The sequence below is a fragment of the Penicillium diatomitis genome (assembly GCF_028827545.1).
Source record: "Penicillium diatomitis strain IBT 30728 chromosome Unknown utg000003l_segment0_segment0, whole genome shotgun sequence".
Classification (NCBI taxonomy): Eukaryota; Fungi; Ascomycota; class Eurotiomycetes; order Eurotiales; family Aspergillaceae; genus Penicillium; species Penicillium diatomitis.
Genome location: NW_026623175.1, coordinates 2,714,166 through 2,735,389, shown reverse-complemented (window position 1 = coordinate 2,735,389; position 21,224 = coordinate 2,714,166). Strand labels below are relative to the sequence as shown.

Sequence of the window (21,224 nt, the reverse complement as noted above, 5' to 3'; positions counted from 1 at the left end):
CGAGTCCACCACCACACTCTCGCTACATGTCATCTGACTGGCTAAAGTCAGACAGCACCTCACCTAGCACATACACTCCCGTCATGCACAGGGGCCGCGAGCCAAACTATCAAGACAGACGATCCGAGCCGGATGTGGCGGGGGAAAAAAAGTCATGGCGGCGTTTCCGAAGTTATTCATCGTGAACCTGGGGTTCGATCAATTGCTGGTATGTATGAGCATATCTTTACAAAATGACTGCGATCACCTGGTGAGCGAGCCATCAAGATATTTATGATCTCCTACCTGGTGACCGATGGACGACCCGAAAAGGGAGCAATGATAGGTGGAACCATGGTTTCGACTGTTCCAGATACCTAGCACGACAGGCTGGAGGGGTTGACTATATTATGTATACTATATTTTCTCCAGTCCTTCCATAGAGGCACAGACTCAATCAACAAATATACAATATTCACGCATCAGCATCAGCATAATCATCTTGTCATTTGGCCGCGACAAGGGGTCCCCCCAACCCAGATCCACCGTCCAATCAGAAGTAATCAGACCCCACCTCTCCCAAACTCTAAGCGAAAATGATCGACTGCACGCCATCCATTTCAAGCTCCCGTGCAATTCCCCCATTCTGACACTTCTCCGTGCGGTCTAAGCCTTATCGGGGATGTTTTTCAGGATTTAGCGTCTGCGCTGCCTCGGTCAAGTTCGTCTTCACCTGCCTTTTAGCCTTTTTTAGGTTTGACCTTGTCCTGGTAGTGTGCGTGGGAAAGACGACGGTGGGATGATAAACTTTTGCTTCCGTGCTTTCTATTACATACACTACAGTACTTAGTACTTACTGTACAAGTGATAGTCAGGTCAGAGCGATCTTCGATTATCAGTCAAACTGTATATGTTTCATGTCGATACATATTGACCCGGCTCTGCTTGTAGTCATCCGACCGAAGGTGAAAACCCTACGGTTGGACCAACCGAGGAATCAATCGATGCGACCACAACCCTCTGATTGAACCTGGATCTGACCAAACTCCAGCATCAAAACAGTCTGACCCACGCAGCTTTGATCGGTACATAACCCCGAGGCTAGCCTCGTACTAGAGACCGCACATCTCTATGAAAGACGCTCGGATTCGAGCCTTGTGACCCAGAAATGGGTGATTAGGTATAGCATGCATTTTCAGATCATAGTCATAGGACGTCACTGTTGGTAGTGAAGACTGATAGGAGTCGCTATATTTGATTGATTTGCTCACTGATCGGTGTTCGGGGGGTCCATCTCCACACATGATGGAGTTGCATTGGTGCCATATGGGTACTCACTTGATGATGTTCCTGATCGGCTGACTGTATGTTGTGCATTGCTGATCCCTATGATCACCAGATATTGCGCAGGCGGGAGGTCCGTCAGTATCATATACAGATTGTGCAATGGACACCTGTACATGTACACCGTTTGCTCTGGGTGATTGTAATTTGTATAGTTCTCCTGTAACCTTTTCTCAGAATCCCGTATCGTTCTGCATAATTATTCTACGCCATGTTTACGACAGATCGCGTATCACAATACTGGAATACAGCCGTACAACCCATCACCATCCTCAGCGGGGCCTGTGCTTCGGCACTGCCGAGTCCCGAGTCCCGACATCATATCATATCACTATCAGGATCAGTATCTCTTATCAGGCAGCACCGTAGAAAACCCCAAAGCCGCGGAGATTGACAGACCCGAGACAGTTTCTCGAGGAATTGCCGTTCCCAGTTCTGCTTTTCCGATCGATGCGCTCATCCACAGTCGTCTTCTTCGTGTGTAGGTATTTGAGGTAAAACATGTATTGTGTTCCAACAAGTGGTGTTCGTTCATCCATTTACCTTCCTACATGCTTGGAAGACGGAGAAAAAGACTCTCAACAGTGGTGGATCACATTCCAAAATTTGTGAATTTGTGTAGGGCTGTTGAAGCCTATTCCCAATTTCCAGCACTTTGTTTTGAGGACCGAGTAACTGATGGACCAAGACTTCCGACGGAGCCGCCGAATGCGTCTCGTAGTCTACGAGAGGGTCGAGATCGTCCGGATGTGTCGATGGTCCTTGAGAGCGGTACGTCTCCGGTCTCCCTTTGAAGGAGAGCTCAGCCCAGCTTGTCGACTCTCTCCGCAGGAAAATCGCTACCGAGTCTGTCTCCCCGGTCGATTGGGATCGTATTCGTCGTATTCCAGCCCAAAAGTTGCACGGTCTCCACCTTCACTTTCCTGCCATGCTTTTCTGGAAGACCAGCATGTCATTGTTTTGCGTTCTGAGGAACCGTCTAAGCGGGCGATGGACTTGGGACACGGCGAGCAGACCCACGCTCGACGGATATAACTCCAGCTCCGAGGCCCGACACAGTCATCCGGTGTATCCCCAGTTCCACACAAGCACAAACATCGGGCAACTGTAGATCCGGGGATGGTACCGGGGTACTACCAGGTCGTTGTGTTTGCTTGCTGATACTCAATGTTTGGTGTCCGTTATACATTTCTCATCTCGAGAGCAATCTTCTAAGCTCAATGGACCAGTCTACCCGTCATCCCAGTTCCAACCACCGTCGGCGTGTGCCTGGCATCGGTCTGAACTCTGAAGTAGGAATTTTCTTGAATCCTGCAACTAGCCACGGAAGTTGCTAGGTGTATACGGCGATTAGATACATGCTCTACCTTGTAGAAGGTATAGGCGACTGGCCTAAGTAACCGAGTAACCGACGTTCTAAGAATCATGATTGAAACTCCAGTCACCACACCCTTTGAGACCGACCTAGGAACAGGGATCATGTACGGTAGAAGTCGCTTTTGGCCGTTGCATCCTACTCGATCTGGATTCATCCATTCATGCTCAGCATTCACAACTTCCTCACGATTGATCAGGTTCACTACGGCGATAAGTATACCGGTACGCCCAGCAGCGCTCGAATAAATACATAACCTAAGATTCCATTCTCGGAGTACTCAGAACCACTTCTTCCCTCTTTTGAGACAAATCCTCAAAGTCCACGAGAGACAAGTACAAAGTTTAAAGGGGGTTGTGTGACGTCTCATTCAACAGCCCCTTCTGTCACACCTTCTCGTTAAAGAATAAAGCACATCCGATTTGAAAACCCGCGGATCTCAGGAATCGTGTGAAGTCGTGTTGCGCGTTCTACCGGTACGCTTGTAATTGAAATTACGTTTTCGTTTCCCAACGGACCATTTACGCAGTATATCAGAAGAAGAAGAAGAAGAAGAAGAAGAAGAAGAAGAAGAAGAAGAAGAGTAAAATATATATACTGATCTAACCCTCCGACCGAGATGCAAGCACAAGTCAGTTGGACCAGGGGCCCGATGCCAACCTTACTTCCAGAAGGCTTGATGTCAGAAGATTAGTCCTCGGCTACAGAGTACTATTCTAGCGTGCGTGTGTCAGTCCGATATACAATTCTTTTCCAAACGCAGGACGGCCTAGGCTGTTCTCATGTCCGCAGGTCAGCATTCACAACAACAGGAACCTGCGGTCTACCACCTAGGCGGAGCCCCGGATTCATGTGAGCGGAATGAAGAGAACCGGTCAATACTGGCAGGGATCTCAGGGTCGAAGAGCTGTCCGTCAAAGGCTTGGAATCGACCCTCTGATTCGGTCAGGGAAGCGTGGACCAACCCTAACCACGTCTCAAAATACCGTGATCGCAAGGTACCCCGTGTGCGTGTGCGAACGTGTCGTCTATCATGTCCCTGTTGATGAGCTCGTTACCTGTTTATCTCTGTCGGATCGGATCCATTACAGTACATGCCTACATGGCCCTCCAGTGGCCACCTTTCCCACCCAATTCCTTTTCTTTTGAAAACACCACTCGATGCAAGATTCATATATCGTCTTGACCGGACTTTACTTCCAGACCGTCCCTACAAACAAAGTTTCCGGGGCCATGGTTATCTCGATATATGAATCGTTCAAAGGGTCAAACCTTCTTTCCCCCCACTTAGGTAAAACAGCCGTCTCGACTTTTCAAGTTCAATGTCCCGCTCCACCTCGTCCTACACCTGGCGTCCTGGCCTTGTTCACACGGTCACACCTGGGACCTAGAGAGACTGACCACCTAACTAACTCAGCTAGTAGATACGAGACGGGAGTCTTTAAGCAGAAAGCTAAGTGAGCCCAGCTCAGCCACCACATTCACCCTAGACGTTGCCAAGTCCTCTCCACATGGAAAGTTGACGAGGCGGTCAAGAGGGGAATATCAATAAAGACCTCCGGTCAGATCGAACCGAATCGACATGCTTGTTGGGAGGGAAACTCAGTAGACGACCCATATCCGGATCCCGTCCTCTGGAAATTAGAACGACCCGATATACCAAGACAGGCACACTTGGGTAGGGAAGGTTCCGTCTGATGTACATCCGCGTTGCGAAACAGAGAATAATAGAGCGTGAATTAGACCGCCAATAAGAGGCATTGCGAAAATACAATCACTCAGGAGTCAGGGGGTATCCAAAACAGGTATTCTGTGTGTTATTCCTTTATTAACGAGTAGTAGTCATATCTAGTACTACTGACACCAGTACCAGCCCCGGCCGACAGTCGGATTTCCGAACCCAAATAATCAACACCCGCTGTCCAGGGCAGTTCCAGGGCTACTACCTGCGATATCCCAGCATCCAGAACCGTGGCACCCAAGATCGTCAATCCCCAAGAACAAGACCAGCCAACCGATCCGAAACTCATCCAGTCAGACCAAAGACCAGCCAACCCTTGCCAACCTGAACTTTCCAGAACACACGTCAGGTGTAAGCGAGCCCCCAGTTGAGCATTGAGCAACGTACACGGCCTCGATTCTCCGGATGACTGATCAATGCGAGGCCGGGGTCCTGGGTACATGGTCAAAGTCTAGTAGTCCACTGGTAGGTCCAGTACTGGAGCTGCTTGATGTGAGGTGTACTCAGTAGTTCGAATTGAGTACTGATCCTTTTTTCGATGTACTCTGGCCGGGGACCGTCCGAAATATGCTGTATCCATCTCAGAGAAATCCAGGTGCGCGACTAAGGAAGAAAGAAAGAAAGAAAGAAAGAAAGAAAGAAAGAAAGAAAGAAAGAAAGAAAGAAAGAAAGAAAGAAAGAAAGAAAGGAAACTTCTCTTTTCTCGAGGCAAGCGCGCCAACCGAGGGATCAGCGTAGGTAGCGGTGCAAGCACCCTACTGATTCGAAAATCGCCAGGGCGTGAAGCCGTGAAGCCGTGAAGCCGTGAAGCCGTGAAGCCGTGAAGCCGTGAAGCCGTGAAGCCGTGAAGCCGTGAAGCCGTGAAGCCGTGGACAGCGGGCAGCTCGGCGTGTAATCCGATGATGATGGTGATGCGTTCCTGATGTCTGGCATAGAACGAGAGATGACCTAGTAACTACTTCCTCGTCTACGATGCCTCTTGCCACGATCATGCTGGTTTCGGGTTCGTGGTAGTCCTGACTCCTCGTCAGCGAAGACGGGATCGGGTAGTATATACCGCGTATCATTCTTCAAGCCAAGGGATCACTATTGCGGACCGCTTCGATGTATGACAACCAACAGCCACCCACATCCGATCAACAATGCGCTTCGGGAAGATCTTACTGCGTTCCAGCGGAGGTCCGACGGAAGCCGTCTGGAAGCGGAGGGGACTTGGGCTCGGTGGGTGACACGTCCATGCTAGACTCGGACTTATACGAAGGTGTGCACGCCTACTGCCCGGGTGGAAATCTTATCGGCAGAACAAGATAATTCTCGGGTCGATGCTTGTGCGACCTCACAAGATGAACGGTCCTGTCTCGTGGTGAGTAGGTACGAGCTACCCAAGGAGAGGTATATCGAGGACCTTGGTCTCTCGAGAGTACTACACGTAGCTTTTCTTTCGTGCTACCGGACTCGCAGTAGACCAAGCAATAAAGGCTGTACACTGATGAAATAAGATTGATGGTCGTGAAATTCTTCTCAGTCATCGTAGTCGTCAAAGCATTCCAGTATCGAGAAAAGAAAAGAAAAGAAAAGAAAAGAAAAGGGTACATGCCGAATGGATATCATAATGACAGCTGGGAAGTGATGAAATTGAGAACAATAGCAAACACAAAGCTGGAGCCCGGAGAATGGAACGGAAGATGAGAAATCCCTTTCAAATATGAACAAAAAAACCCCCCGCAAAAGGTCATGGATGGTCGAGACTGAAGAAGATCGGGCAGCGGCGGAAGTCGTAGGTCGACTTCGATACGTGACGCGCGACGATCTAGGTTCATGATGGATGCATCATTGTCCACGTAGCGGCATCGCAATTCACTTCCTCGAAGCTGTGGAGCATACTGAATCCCATTGAGGAGAGGCAGTCGAAGTTGCCGTCGCCGTCGACCTAAAAAAAACCGTGTTAGCATCGGCGGCACCAAAGGGCCGAAATCAACGAAGCGATTCGAAAAACCAAGACTATCCACATACACAATCCATGACCACCGCATTGGCGTTGAGCTTTCGGATTTGCTTGATCGCAAGTAATATCAACCCCTGCATCACCGTGGCATAATCATCCGCGACCGGCGAGATCACCAGTGAGGAAATGCCCCCAACGGTAGTGTGAGTGGCCCGCAAGGCAGGCATATGCTCTGCCAGGGCCGATCGCTCGTTATAAACCACGACACTTCCGACAATCATGTCGTCGGTTGACCGTTTGGCACGAATGATGCCACAATGAGGGCTGCCACTGAGTGCAATTCGATAGATATCGGCCACGCCCTGGCGAGCGTTGGTCTTGATATGATCCAGAACGGACCGCGCATAGTCCCAGCCGTAGACAAGATCGTAGACCACAGCAGCCGTGCGGAGTGTCATGGTTAGTCCTTCGGGCGGAGTCCACGCAGGCAAGTTTCGCAATATGACACTGCAAACCGGGCGCGACAGAGAGGTGTTCCAGCCGAGGTTGGCGAACCACTGCCGCAATCGCTTGCGCTCGACGTGATCGGCCGTGGGAATCCCGAGGTATATTCCGGGAAGTCGAGACCCAAGCTGAAACCGTTTCACACCCTTGCGTTGGAGCAGGTTGCGTACAGCACGGCTGTGAAGAGAATGCCCTATGGATAATTTCCGGCGAGACGGGTCCACGATCAAACATCCTATCACACCGGTACCAGACGAGCGAAAGAAGTACGTAGCACAGAATCCATAGAGAGCTTGTGTAGAGCTATTTCGTACCACAAAATGCGCCTCCTCAACGTCTTCCTTTCGGAGGAGAAAGGTGCTCGACGTCGCACCGAGAAGTTCAGACGGTTGTCCCTGTGTGCAGTCCCCACGAACGGCATCCAGCAATGCGTCCAGTCCATGCGCATCTCGATCTTCATTCCAGTTTTCAACAAGCCAATGCTGACGTGACTGGTGGATCTTTTGGCTGCGACTGAGGGAACCGGGAAGGGTACCGGTCGGGGTGAGATCTCCATACAGAACCTTGACCAAGGCCTGAAGGGCTGTTTCGGTAAAGTCGTACGTGCACACGTACGTCTTGATTGAAGGGTCCATTGCAAAGTCATAAGGTGAGCTGACCGCAACGACAATCAGCGGTTTCTCCCGGCGTTCGCCCGTGGCAGAGAACTGGGTCTGACAAATCAAGGAGACGTGCTTTGCAAAAGCCTGCTGGTATAGATTCCGATTGGCATCCGCCGTGACTACAATCACCGCGCTTGCTCGCTGAAGCAGGTCCTCGTGAATTGGACGCACTCCGTTGTGCGTGTACGAAGTGTGCAAGACACGTCCGCTTCTCTGGCGAGACAAGGATCGCCCGAGTTCTTTAAAGACAGTTTCCCCGCAAAGGACAGACGCCGATCGGTCAATTGCCGACTGGTCCACGGAGACGCCGTGATATGCATCGTTCGCGGAGAGTGATACTGCCGACGCTGCTAGAGGTTTGACCAAGGGCGTCAGAAGCAAGAGCTCTTCACTCGCATCGATGACATTTGACAGTGGCAAAAGGTTCTGCTTGTCGCGCAAGACGGTAATGGAATTGTTGTAGGCGCGCGTCGACAGATTGGTGTGGGATGGTTGCATTTGCGTGAGCGAGGCAAGTCCGGGCGGGTTCAAAGCTTGTTCCCAGGATGTGTATTTGGCCTTCAAGAGCAACACCCGGCGAAGCGATTGCTCGATTCGAGCGCGGCCAATAATGCCATTCTCCACACCGAGCTTCAAACCGTTGATGGCCTCTTGCTGAACGGGGAAAGAGCGACAGAGCAGAATCACGTCGCATCCGGCATTCTTGGCCATGACCGTCCCGCCGCCGACCCCGATATTGTGAGTCAGTGCCTCCATTTCCAAGCACTCCGACACCACGACCCCCTGGAACTTCAAGTCCTTTCGTAAGAGTTCGTCCACGACTTGGTCACTCAGACAGGCATGCATGACATTCATTCCAGCTGATGACATGGACACGCCGCCGACCATCATGGCGTCCAGACCCTGCATGATGGCATTTCGAAATGGGACGAGTGCGGTGAGACTCAGCTGCTCCAATGACTCGGTGATGATGGGCACATCGGTGTGTGAGCCAAGGAATTCCAGATTCCCGTATGAGGGGAAATGTTTGCCGCATGTCGCGAGTCCTGCCTCTTGATAACCCTTCATGAATTGCACTCCGTACTGCGACACTTCCTGCGGGTCATCCCCCGAGGTGCGCACCCCGAGAGGTTGATTGCGAACATTGGTCAAAACGTCCAACACCGGACCCAGAATCCAATTGACGCCCACCGCCTTCAGCTCTTGAGCCGTCGCCTTGGCCACCTCATGAGCCAGAGCTTTCGACCCCGTCGCTGCGATGCCCATGGCACTGGGGAATTGCCGAATAAAGATCTCATCATATAAGCTGTTGACACCGCCGTTCTCCTGATCCAATACGATGAGCAGAGGCACTAGGTGACCGGCATCCCGCGCAATGGTCTGCAATTCTAACACCAGTCGGGTTGCATCGTCGGCAGCTAAATGCGCACAGTATCAGCCAACAGTTTTCACTTCCAAAAAAACAAGGGCGATAGCGGAGGTATTTTTCTTTTCTTTTTTTCGGTCTCCGGTGTCTTCGGGTGTTATGAATGACGGGCCCCATCTATCGACAGGGGTCGAAGAGGGAATGGAAAATAGGACATGGAAAGTTGAGACAGAACCCGAGGTAGAAAAGGCAAGGAGAAGGATGATGCGATACATTTCAAATTCTTAGCGGATAGCAAGACGGACCCTAGGTGATAATCCTCGATAAGGGAACGGATCTGAGGGCTCACGACGGTCCCATCAAAGCCCATCATGAACAGCTGGCCCATCTGCCTGTACGAACCACATGGCCACAAGTCAGCGAAAGCTTACGCGCAAGATCAATCGTGCTCCGTCCCGCATCCAGGCACGCGCATAAGCACCTCCCCGATGGAAGCATGCTTGTGACGTGCATTGAGGTTCCACAAGAGGAGGAGGAGAAGGAGGAGGAGGAGGAGGAGGAGGAGGAGGAAAGGGGCAGCAGTGGGCGATGAATTATGTCGCCGAGTGAATCGAGGACCACAAGGTGCCATCGAGGTACCCCTCTCGGGCCCATCTCACCTGACGTGCCAGGGACCGAGACCTGCGTGTCATGACAGCTACCGGAACAAGGGTGATCAGCATACCTATCTAGATCATCCCAGCCCGGGGGCAACATGTCCTCTTTCGGGGCCATGGCCCGGGGGGAGGGCAGACAAGGAGGAATGCCAGCAATGCGCGTGGGAAGCGGTGGACGACTCCGGACGAGAGCAGGATGTGGGGACGATGTGGATTGCCGGAGGATCGCACTGGAGCACTTGGTGAGAGGCGCGACAAGGGGTGAGTGACCGAGTATGTGTGTTTGTGTCGCGACTCGCTAGTATCCAGAGGTGGTAGTATGTTTGGCCGTTCACAGCACTGTAGTAGGCAGTAGTGTAGTTAGCGGTAGTGCGCGCGCGCTTCCCCCTCGCGATCGCAGTCCGCTGTGTACCGTGCGGTGAGACGCAAGGTGAAAAGTGGGTATCGAGAATAGAATGGAGAAAAAAAAAAAAAGGTGGGAAAATGAAACGGTTCCGGAGATGAGAACGTTTCCCGGACGAGATGCAACCTGCGGCTCGTGGTCTTGCCACAGTCTCGACGATGGAGAAGATTCTTATCGAAGGGTGCCCCTCCCGGTGGTTGCGAGACGACAATTCCGAGCTGTCAGGTGATGAGAACCAGAGTTGCACAGAAGCTCTCGAATCTGCCTGTGCTCTGGAGTCCCTGTCCCCTTGGCCGTGTTCCCCCTCCCCGGCGTCTGTTTGAGAACTGGTCAAAAAGCGAACAGCCCCCCAGACTGGCGGTACAGCTGTTAGCCAGAACTCATCGTGGATGCCTCCAACGTGTGGTGAGTGGCCAGAGCCGCAATCGCCCCAGAAAGAGCCGGAGAGAGAGAGAGAGAGAGTAGTTAATAACTTAATCGTAGTAGGGAGTGTGACCGGGCGTGCGATAAGAGGAGCTCAGACCCAGCCACCGGCTGCTTCTCCGCTTTTTGGCGACATGGGGGAAAGCTAGTAGAACTAGACACTCGATCATAGTCCTACTCCAAGTACCCTACTGACAGTCACCCTACTGACAGTCACCCTACGGCTTGGTGATAGACGGGAGACACAAGACGTGTGATGGAGTGGAGCGCAGTGAGAACACCGAAGGAGAAATACATGAGAAACCAAGATCAAGCGATCAAACTGCGCATTACTTTTCAGATGATGGAACGTGATAAGACGAGACCACGGGGTGTGTGACATGTGAGGAACTGAGAAGTATTGGAGAAAGTAGAAACTGGGTTCAAGCTTCTGCGGTGGATCCTCTAGTAAGTTGTTCTCTCCGAGATTGATAGGACTACACAGTACACACTACACACTACACAGTGTCTTGTGAGTCCAGTTAAAAAGTCCCTGTAGGCTTGTAGGTTGCTACTGGAGACAAGTCCCAGTCATTCATCCATGAGGTCTGCTTGTCCCTCGCTTCCCTCGCCAGGCTGCGTCGAGAGCTTTCGCCCAGAAGGCCGGAAGCTTCTTATCTCCGGAGAAAAGAAACTCCCGGCTTCAAGGGACCATCACGTGCCTTTGATCTCCACTCCCAGACCTGGCAGACTCCAGTGACTTTCACCCCAGTGACTCCACTGCTCCAGTACTCCACTAGATATGAGACTATGCCAGTGCGAACGTGAAATCCTCAATACCGGTATGTAATGATACCAGACGGCCCGGCTGCGACGCTACAGGGTTGCATGCCCCCGGCCGGCTGTTTTGACTGCTCGTGGACAACGGCGGGTTTGCCGACTTCGCCGGATGCAACTCCGTCTGAGAGGCGATGAAACCTCCTTCCCTCGAGACCCACTTTGCCTTTCCCCACGAGTCGGTTGCCGAGACGCTGGATGAAGTATCAGTTGGGTGTAATCTCTGTGGATTCAGAGGACGCGGGATATGCCGATGTGGTGGTTGTGGCCAATTTGAAACCACGATGATGCAGGTGACAGAAAGGTGGGCGACTCCAAAGAGAGAGAGAGAGAGAGAGAGAGAGAGAGAGAGAGAGAGAGAGAGAGAGAGAGAGGGACGATGAGCAAATCGTTACAAACCAGTATGGCAACTGGATGGATGCAGAAAGAGAGTCCCGTTATCCAACGTTGGACATCTACTTCCGGCAGATCCTGTCGTCATTCTCACATGGACACATGGGATTGGGTTTGGCCAGTCGACCGTCTACCGTATGCTACATCATTCCTGGCGCTTCTGGTAGGAAAGATAATCAACAGCTCCACGAATCAGAGAGAACAAGGTCAGCTCGTGGAGATGCTGATTCCGGTGCATCCTGACGTCCACAGTCACCGGGACTTTCCACAATGCGATTCTTCTGGACGTGAACGGGTTCCGTGGTCGTTGTCAGGTACTTTACAGGTCTACAGGTCTACATGGAAGGATAACCGACCACTACGTCCAGCTAGCAACACAACCACAAAACGCATCCACATGACTCACGTAGTCTAGAGCAGCAGACGCAACAGACAGTAATCATGAGAGATAGAAAAAAAGAAATTACTCGAAAAATGAAAATCGACGAAACAAGATGTTCAACAAGCAACGCGGAAAGAGACAAATCAATACCTCCCTCGTGGCCTGGCCCACACCCGAACTACCACCCCGACACGGGTGCAGTAGATCGCTCTGTCACTGTCGTACACTATGAGCGCCTCGACGTAACGCGATCCATGGGGCACCCACCCTAAAAGTGTCAATCTTTATTGATCGTTGCGCTCTTTTCGTGTTCCTTTTTTTCTCTCTCTTTACCTCGTTGACCTTTCTACACTCTTACTTCAAGCACAACCGTTTCTTGACCGGCTTTACGGCTTCAATCCTTTCATCTTCTTACACAACCTCCATCCGGTCGATCCTCTTGACCTCGACTATCCAGGGTATCGAGATAGACCCTAGTCACGATGTGAGTTTTCTTGTTTCCTAACGTTGCCACTTTCAGGTCCGTGATGCAAGGAAAAAGGTGATGGCTGATCGCAGTGTCGTGCTGCAATTCTAGGCGTGTCATCATTCGCGAAGATCCTCACACGGCCTCGTTGTACATCGCCGAGTACATCGTCAGTAAGTGCCACCATTCATGTCTTTTTGTGTTGTCGACATATAATTATTCTCAGTCTCGTCATTCGCCGCCCTCAATCGACCGTCCACTGACCCCTTTTTTTTTTTTCTTTCAGGCCGTATCAAAGCTTTCAAGCCCACGGAAAGTCAGCCATTTGTACTCGGTCTGCCGACGGGCAGCAGCCCCGAGATCATTTACAAGCTTCTAGTCCAACGCCATCGTGCAGGCGAGATTTCCTTTAAAAATGTCGTCACTTTCAACATGGTCAGTGCATTTCGTTGGATACATCAAAGGATGCCTTTCCCCGAGAGAAGGGCAGAACAAACACAAAAGAGAGAGGAAATTGAGTACTGACTATTACCGTCATCCAGGATGAGTACGTGGGTCTGCCACGCGATCACCCCGAATCATACCACAGCTTCATGTACAAGCATTTCTTCTCTCACGTGGACATTCCTCCTCAAAACATCAATATCCTGGATGGCAACGCGCCCGATCTAGCAGCCGAATGCGCATCCTTCGAAGCTCGCATCGCCGGCTACGGTGGAATCGAGCTCTTCCTCGGGGGTGTCGGACCCGACGGACACATTGCCTTCAACGAGCCCGGCTCATCACTCGCCAGTCGCACTCGCGTCAAGACGCTCGCCTACGACACGATCCTTGCCAACTCGCGCTTCTTCGACAACGACGTGAGCAAGGTGCCCCGCTTGGCCATGACCGTGGGGATCCAGACCATCATGGACTCTCGGGAGGTGGTGATTGTCGCGACGGGAGCGCACAAGGCCTTTGCCGTGCAAAAGGGTCTCGAGGACGGAGTCAATCACATGTGGACCCTCTCGGCCCTCCAATTACACCCTCACCCGCTGATCGTCTGCGATCGCGATGCCACACTCGAATTGAAAGTCAAGACGGTCCGATACTTCGAGTCGATTGAGCAGGCAGGCACGGATGCGCGCACCCAGGGTCCTCCCTTGGTCTATCGGCCGCGCACATACGTCCCTGCGCCAGTCTCCGCCGAGAAGAAAAGAGTCTCGCCTCGCTCGGCGCCCGCGCCTGACCGCACGCCCGTCAAAGTGCCCAAAGACCTGCGCATCAACACGGATTTCAACCGGACTCTGGACGAAGATGAATTGACACCTGATAGTATGTCATCACGGATGGTGGATTCGGCCATTGGCGGGTTGGACGAGACGTTGAAAAAAGACTTGGTCTTTGATCGGATGGGGGCTCGTGTCGCTGCGCCGTTGTAGTACGCTTGGTCCACTCACTGCCCACTTGCCCATTGAATGATCCCCCCTTGCTTCGCAGCGTCTTGTCTCCCTCTTCCTCCCCCTTTTCTCTTTCTATCTCCTTGACATGCTCACGCCATGTTGAGTCATCTCTTATATCTCCATTATTTCTTATTTTTTTTTGGCTTCTCAAATATGGCTGGCTGGCTGTTCGGTATGGATACATCAATCGAGGAAGTATGTTTTCTTTTGGCTAGCGATTACCTCCGTCCGATTTCGGAAGTAGAACTAGACGGTGCAGTCTTCCGCGCTTTGATCAACGCTCCAATTAGAAAAATGAAGGTCCAGCCTCCAACTTCAACCTAGGCATCACAGACAGGATTTTCGTCGACGGATTTGCAATTACCTTTTTTTTCTTCAGAATTCAGACAGTAGTCCGAAACGAGTGGGATCGAAATTGGGAAGGTGATGGGTCTACAGTATACAATATTGAATACACAATGTACACTATATAATTAACTTTCTCATTTTGAGTTTCTCGCGAGGCGCTGGAATAGATCCCGAGGTGAGATAGGTCTCGTCGCGAAGTCTCGAGTCTTTGCCCCGTTTCCTGAACGTTGTTTCTTTCATTGCGCGTGCGCCATGTACAGTGTTTCGTATACAGACCGTTTTCCATACCATTAACGGATATATCAGGAATCTCATCCTATCGTATCCAGCAAATCCCACGACATAAGAAGCCCTCTCGCCGTGCGCCTATGCAGTATGCAGACGTCGAGGGGGTGAGGGGAAACGCTCAGAGCTTCGCAAACACCGTGGCCACCGCCCCACTCATATCAACCAGCGTGCTCTTGTTCTGCACCCACGACTCGATTCCCTTGTGACCATTTTCCACGCCCAGGCCGCTCTTCTTCCACCCGCCGACGGCCATCTCCGCGGGGCTCTCGCCCCAGGTGTTCACCCAGGTGATGCCCGCTTGCAACTGATCGATCAGGCGATGCGCCTGGTTCAGGTCCTTGGTGAAAACACCGGCCGCCAGGCCCATTTCCGTCGCGTTCGCGCGACGCACGGCCTCGTCGACGGAATCGTAGTAGAGGATGGACATGACGGGGCCGAAGATCTCCTCTTTCACGATGCGCATCTCGTCGGTGCAGTCGGTGAAGATGGTGGGTCGGACCCAGTATCCGGCTTGGAGGTCCTGGGGCAGGTTGGACGGTTTCCCGGGCCCGCCCGCGAGCAGGGTTGCGCGGTCCGTTTGGATGCCGTGGTGGATGTACTCGAGGACCTTTTTATAGTGGGCTTCGGAGCTCAGCGGGCCGAAATTGGTCTGGTCGTCGAAGAGAGGGCCCGCGCGCACAAAGGCGAGTTTCTCCAGCAGACGCTTTTCAAAGGCGAGTTTCATGGCCCGGGGCACGAAGACCCGCGTGCCGTTCGTGCAGACCTGGCCCGTGCTGTAGAAGTTGGCCATCATGGCGCCGTCGACCGCGTTGTCGAGCTCGGCATCCGGGCAGATGATCAGCGGACTTTTGCCGCCGAGTTCCATCGTCACGTACTTCATGTTGCCGGCGGCGGAGCCGGCGACTTTCATCCCGGTGGAGACTTGGCCCGTGAACGAGACCTTGGCGACGCTGGGGTGGCTGGTCAGGTAGGCGCCGACGTCGCCGGCGCCGTTGACCACGTTGAAGGCTCCGGCGGGGAGACCGGCCTCGGTGTAGATCTGGGCGAGGGTTTCGCCGTGGAGCGGGGTGAATTCGCTGGGTTTGTAGACCATGGTATTTCCTGCGGCCAGACAGACGGCAGACTTCCAGAGCGCACTGATGTCAGAAGAAAAGACGAGTCAGTGTCATTCGACGCACGGGTTCACAGACACACAACCTGTCCTTGCAAGCATTCACACCAAAGTAGACAAAAGTCAAGACGGAAGGGCACACACACATCTGAATCGGATAATTCCAAGCTCCAATCCCCACGCAGACTCCCAAGGGCGCCTTCTTCGTATACACCCACGCATCCTCACGCAGCTGCGTCGTCTCCCCATTCAACCCCCCACTCCCGATGTAATTGGCATAATACTCCAACACATCCGCACCCGTGACCACATCCACCGTACTCGTCTCGGTGAACGCCTTGCCCGAGTCGAGCGTCTCGACGCGCGCAATCTCATCATTGCGCTCGCGCAGCAAGGTCGCGGCTTTCTGCAGGATGCGCGCACGCGCAATGTACGGCGTCTTGGACCAGGTGGGGAATGCGCGGTCGGCGGCTTGGATGGCGGCGTCGATGTCTGCGTGGGAGGCGATTTGGATGTCGGCGAGGGGTTTCGCGGTGGCGGGGTTGATGGTTTGGAAGGTCTTGCCGGAGGTGGCTGGGCGGATTTGGCCGTCGTAGTAGAGTTGGCGGGTTGAGAAGGAGAGGGCCATGATGTGGGAGGGATCAATGCTTCGCGACGGGGGGTAAAGATGAGGATCCTTATGGAGTGTAGAAGAGAGAGAGAGAGAGAGAGCACCGGTAATGAAGTGTACTCAGGTATTGCGTAAACTGTAATGGGTATGATGGAAGAGTTGCACGTTGCAAGGATGTGGAAATGGGGGAAAAAAAGGTTGAATTCCTCAGGCTCCCCAATTGTCAAGAGCTACTGCCTCTGCGCTCTATAGTTCCTGGCTTGTGAGGACTGGGTGAGTGATTAACCTCGGGGGAAATGATCCAAAGTCAAAGTCACGATCAGGTGCTGGGTGATTCCGTGGCGGGAGTCAGGCCAGGTTATCCACCATCGATTTTGGATCTGCCAATCTGCCAATCTGCCAATCTACAGACTACGACCTCAACCGCGACCGCCTTTCACGAGGGGCGGTACGACACCGGCTGCCGTCGGCGGTCTGCCGGGTGGGGGCGAGCGCGGCGACTTGTACTCTTTGGGCCTAGTCTTGCCGCGGTGCAGTAGCGCCAGACTCTCGGAGTCGGGGTGGATACCAATCAGCAGTCTGCGGTCTGCACCGATTTTTGGCATTCTGATCCCGCCCGAAACGAACGGCGAAGGAGCGAGGAAAGAAAAACGGTCAGAGCCACGGAGCCACGAGTCCGCTCTCGCTGGGATTCGGAAGCCTCACGAGACCCAGTGGGGAAATCCGGGCGCATCGATGAGTCGGTGGCGGCCTCCATCTCTCGAGAGATTTCGTTATGAGGTCTACTTATGTATCGTCGGTGATCCCGAGTCAAGTGGTATGGTTTTATCGGTTCGTTCCATCGATGGTCCATCTGTAAGCGATTAACGGATCAAAGAGTCAGAGAGACGAGAACTCTAGCCCGGTCTGGGTTTACTTCAAACTGGGTTGGTCTGTTCGTGGGCAGTGGGCAGTGGGCAGTGGGCAGTGGGCAGTGGGCAGTGGGCAGTGGGCAGTGGGCAGTGGGCAGTTCTCTGGCGTCTCTACAACTTCCTAATTTTCAAAGCGGGTTGGCAGTCCCGCACAAGGGGAGAAGCGGAGTTTGGGACAGCACTTGTCTCTGTCTGGCAAGTATGTTTCGAGTTTGATCTTAGTCTCACCCTCTACGGCACGTTGCGCACGGAGGGCTGCCGCAGTCCTGCCGGTTTCATTTTACGTTATGCGAACAGGCGACTAGAACGGCTCTCGAGCCGCGCTGATCCGCGGCTACTTTACATCTAGCGGTGTATTTCCAGAGTCTGTCGAGTGCAGCATAGTGCAGAGTGGGTGACTCTCTGGGCTACGACTTCTTACTCCAACACGACGTGGACTACAGCACTCCCACTGCAGGATCAGTATCCCAAGTCTGGCAAGACTTTGTCGCGTGCAACTGGTGTAGTGGTGAAGTGGTGCAGTGGTGCAGTGGCTTGGGACAGGCGGCAAGCGGAGACTGATGACGTACGGGAAAAACTGGAGGATTCGGGGCGGTGGCTGACCCCAGTCTAAAGGAATGTCAAGGAATTGCTCGATCGGTGCTTGGCACGCGAGTGTTCACTATTCAGTATTGAGTATGGTGAAGCACTGAGTATCCTGGAGTTGTCCCGTCAGTTTCAAACTCTCAGTTGCATAGCACAAGTCACGAGTCGTCGGGGATGATTCGTAGGCCATGATTGTGACAATGTGCACAACTGCATACTGTCCACTGTACACAGTGTACAGATGTACATGCCTACCCAAATGATCAAGCGTGACAAGTCCCGGCCGGACTCGGTCCTGCGATCCGGATTAGAACGGGAGATCCTCCTGTCGGGAGATAGAAGAAGCCGGTCACATGAACTCTTTCTCATGGACACCGTCTTGACCAGACTCAGTAAGCTTGGCGACTCTTGAGTCCGTCGCTGTTGGAACAGACTCACAGTCACTCCAGTGATCTAACGTGCAAACCATGCCTCCTTATCATGCCCTTATCGAAGTATCGTAGATAAATCATCGTATCCTCTCTGAAACTCTCTCTCTCTCTCTCTCTCTCTCTCTCTCGGTCTCACAACTTATCGTCCGTCTTGAACCGCGCCGGCCAGCTCCCGACGGTTTTTTCTCGTCTCTATTTCCCACGAGACAACTAGCCCTGTCGATCGGACATGCGAATCAGCGGCGTTGAGATGGAGCCCCGGAAATGCATAGACTCCTTGCCTTCACATCCTATAGGTCTATCCCAGCCACGGACCTCGATGCGATGGGGCCCTTGTCTTTTTTATCTGCACCGTGTCTCCACCGTGCCTCCACCATCGCCTCCACTCGTCCACGTCGCCGCCCAGTGACGCTCGCCGATTGCGACGGAACTTGCAGTGAACAGAGTTTAGAACCAGCAAAAGAATCCAAGGAAGCCAAGGAAAACGCAGCTCGAAATGGAGAAAAAGATGGAGTCCACAACCTCTCGACACGAGACAAACCAAGCCTTGACTTGAAATGAAGCCTATACCGAATCAAGGTACTGCGTCGAGAAGGCTGACCGAGATGGTCTCCTCGCTGTACCAATGACCGCGACTCGATCTCTGAACCGATAATGGATGAAGGCCGATGGACTCGATCAGTGGAAATTTGGGAAAATGACAAAAATCCGTCCGAACGAGAATCGCGGAAAGAGCTGAAACGAAAAAGGAAAACCTTTTTCTTTTTTTCTTTTTCTTTTTGAAGCAATTGTCATTGAAAGCGCGAGAGTCAGTCCATCCGTACTATCTTTCATCCTCAAACCCAAGCTGTTTATAACGCGGCGACAACCCGTTCGCACGAGCATCGTCCCCGATTTATTTTTCTCCTCACCACTTTTCCCCTCCCCCTCCTCTCTTCTTCCTCCTCACACTAGACCTTTTCTCTCCTCTACCCCTCATTCGCTTTTCCTCCTCTGCAGTACTGCGCCTAACCTACATCTTGGCCACGCACCCCAATTGACAATATGGCGACTACCAATGACCTCCCCGCGCTGGATGTCAACAGCTACGATTACATCGTGGTCGGTGGTGGCACGGCAGGCTGTGTCATTGCCGCCCGATTGGCGCAGTATCTCCCCAACAAGCGCACCCTGGTCATCGAGGGTGGTCCTAGTGACTTCACCGATGACCGAGTCCTCAATCTGAAGGAGTGGCTGAATTTGCTGGGCGGCGAACTCGACTATGATTATCCTACGACCGAGCAACCCAATGGTGAGTTTTGAATGCTGAGACGAGGATCCGCTGAAAAAAAAGAAGAAAAAGAAGAAGAAGAAGAAGAAGAAGAAGAAGAGGAAGAGGAAAGCGAACGCAACAGAAGTGATCTCCCTGTATGTGTTGCGTTACCATTCTAACAATCTATCTCTCTCTCTCTCGAATACAGGCAACAGCTACATCCGCCACTCTCGTGCCAAGGTTCTCGGTGGCTGCTCTAGTCACAACACCCTCATCTCCTTCCGCCCCTTCGAGTACGACTGCAAAACCTGGGTCGCCAAGGGTTGCAAGGGTTGGGACTTTGAGACCTTCACCCGCATGATCGATGGTCTGCGCAACACCTTCCAGCCCGTGCACGCCCGTCACCGTAACCAGCTATGCAAGGATTGGGTCCAAGCATGCTCCACCGCCATGAACATCCCGGTGATTGAGAACTTCAACGCCGACATCCGCAAGAACGGAGAGCTGACCGAGGGTGTTGGTTTCTTCAACGTCTCCTACAACCCGGATGACGGTCGTCGCAGCAGTGCCTCCGTCGCCTACATCCACCCCATTCTCCGGGGCGATGAGAAGCGCCCCAACTTGACCATCCTCACCAATGCCTGGGTGTCCAAGGTCAATGTCGAGGGTGACCGAGTCACTGGTGTCAACGTTACTCTGCAGTCCGGCGTCAAGCACACTCTTCGCGCCAAGAAGGAGACCATCCTCTGCGCTGGCGCCGTCGATACTCCTCGTCTGATGTTGTTGTCCGGTCTGGGTCCCAAGGAGCAACTGACCTCCTTGGGCATTCCCGTGATCAAGGATCTCCCCGGCGTCGGTGAGAACCTGCTGGACCACCCCGAGAGTATCATCATGTGGGAACTCAACTACCCCGTTCCTCCCAACCAGACCACCATGGACTCGGATGCCGGTATCTTCCTGCGTCGCGAGGCCCCCAACGCCGCCGGCTCCGACGGCCGCGCCGCCGATATCATGATGCACTGCTACCAGATCCCCTTCACCCTCAACACCTCCCGTCTCGGCTACGACGAGCCCATCAACGCCTTCTGCATGACGCCCAACATTCCCCGCCCTCGCTCTCGTGGTCGTCTCTTCTTGACCTCGGCCGATCCCTCCGTCAAGCCCGCCCTGGACTTCCGTTACTTCACCGACCCAGAGGGCTACGACGCCGCCACCATCGTCGCCGGTCTTAAGGCCGCCCGTAAGATCGCCCAGCAATCCCCCTTCAAGGAGTGGATCAAGCGTGAAGTGGCCCCCGGCCCTTCGGTCCAGACCGACGAGGCGCTGTCCGAGTACGGTCGTCGTGTTGCGCACACCGTGTACCACCCGGCCGGTACCACCAAGATGGGCGACGTCACCCGCGACCCCATGGCCGTCGTCGACCCCACCCTGAAAATTCGCGGCCTCAAGGGTGTGCGTATTGCGGATGCCGGTGTTTTCCCGGACATGCCCACCATCAACCCCATGCTCACTGTTTTGGCCATTGGTGAGCGTGCCGCGGAGTTGATCGCCGAGGAGGCCGGCTGGACTCGCTCGCAGCCTCGTCTGTAAACAAAAAAAAAAAAGACATAATCCTTGCGCTACGATGAGCCATGTACCCTCGCTGTACATGTCTGCCTGTATATGCGATCTCGCCATGAGAATCCCGAAAAATCGCCCCCTACCATATATACAACACAGATAAAACCTCCCAACCACCCGCTCCCCCATTAAGTCACATTCCTCTATGATGAACTTTTCCTCTCCTCCCAC

The 21,224-nt window shown here is 53.1% G+C and overlaps 5 protein-coding genes across 5 annotated transcripts; 2 read left to right on the top strand and 3 right to left on the bottom strand.

Moving 5' to 3' along the window:
* Nucleotides 1-6,255: 6,255 nt before the first annotated feature.
* Nucleotides 6,256-9,690, bottom strand: N7539_003112 (putative beta-N-acetylglucosaminidase; the record flags this gene model as incomplete). Its single annotated transcript, XM_056932715.1, has 4 exons — nucleotides 6,256-6,369; nucleotides 6,453-8,968; nucleotides 9,190-9,308; nucleotides 9,641-9,690. The coding sequence occupies 4 exons, from the start codon at nucleotides 9,688-9,690 to the stop codon at nucleotides 6,256-6,258; spliced, it is 2,799 nt and encodes a 932-aa protein (XP_056792674.1).
* Nucleotides 9,691-12,101: 2,411 nt separating this feature from the next.
* N7539_003111 (uncharacterized protein) lies at nucleotides 12,102-13,876 on the top strand (the record flags this gene model as incomplete). The annotated part of the gene is made up of 4 exons (XM_056932714.1): nucleotides 12,102-12,189; nucleotides 12,548-12,628; nucleotides 12,682-12,890; nucleotides 12,998-13,876. 4 exons carry the CDS (start codon nucleotides 12,102-12,104, stop codon nucleotides 13,874-13,876), a joined length of 1,257 nt encoding a protein of 418 aa, XP_056792673.1.
* Nucleotides 13,877-14,651: 775 nt separating this feature from the next.
* Nucleotides 14,652-16,272, bottom strand: N7539_003110 (NAD/NADP-dependent betaine aldehyde dehydrogenase; the record flags this gene model as incomplete). The annotated part of the gene is made up of 2 exons (XM_056932713.1): nucleotides 14,652-15,669; nucleotides 15,791-16,272. 2 exons carry the CDS (start codon nucleotides 16,270-16,272, stop codon nucleotides 14,652-14,654), a joined length of 1,500 nt encoding a protein of 499 aa, XP_056792672.1.
* Nucleotides 16,273-16,673: 401 nt separating this feature from the next.
* Nucleotides 16,674-16,859, bottom strand: N7539_003109 (uncharacterized protein; the record flags this gene model as incomplete). The annotated part of the gene is made up of 1 exon (XM_056932712.1): nucleotides 16,674-16,859. The coding sequence occupies one exon, from the start codon at nucleotides 16,857-16,859 to the stop codon at nucleotides 16,674-16,676; it is 186 nt and encodes a 61-aa protein (XP_056792671.1).
* A 2,366-nt stretch (nucleotides 16,860-19,225) lies between these two features.
* On the top strand, nucleotides 19,226-21,023 carry N7539_003108 (GMC family oxidoreductase; the record flags this gene model as incomplete). Its single annotated transcript, XM_056932711.1, has 2 exons — nucleotides 19,226-19,472; nucleotides 19,642-21,023. The coding sequence occupies 2 exons, from the start codon at nucleotides 19,226-19,228 to the stop codon at nucleotides 21,021-21,023; spliced, it is 1,629 nt and encodes a 542-aa protein (XP_056792670.1).
* Nucleotides 21,024-21,224: the final 201 nt, after the last annotated feature.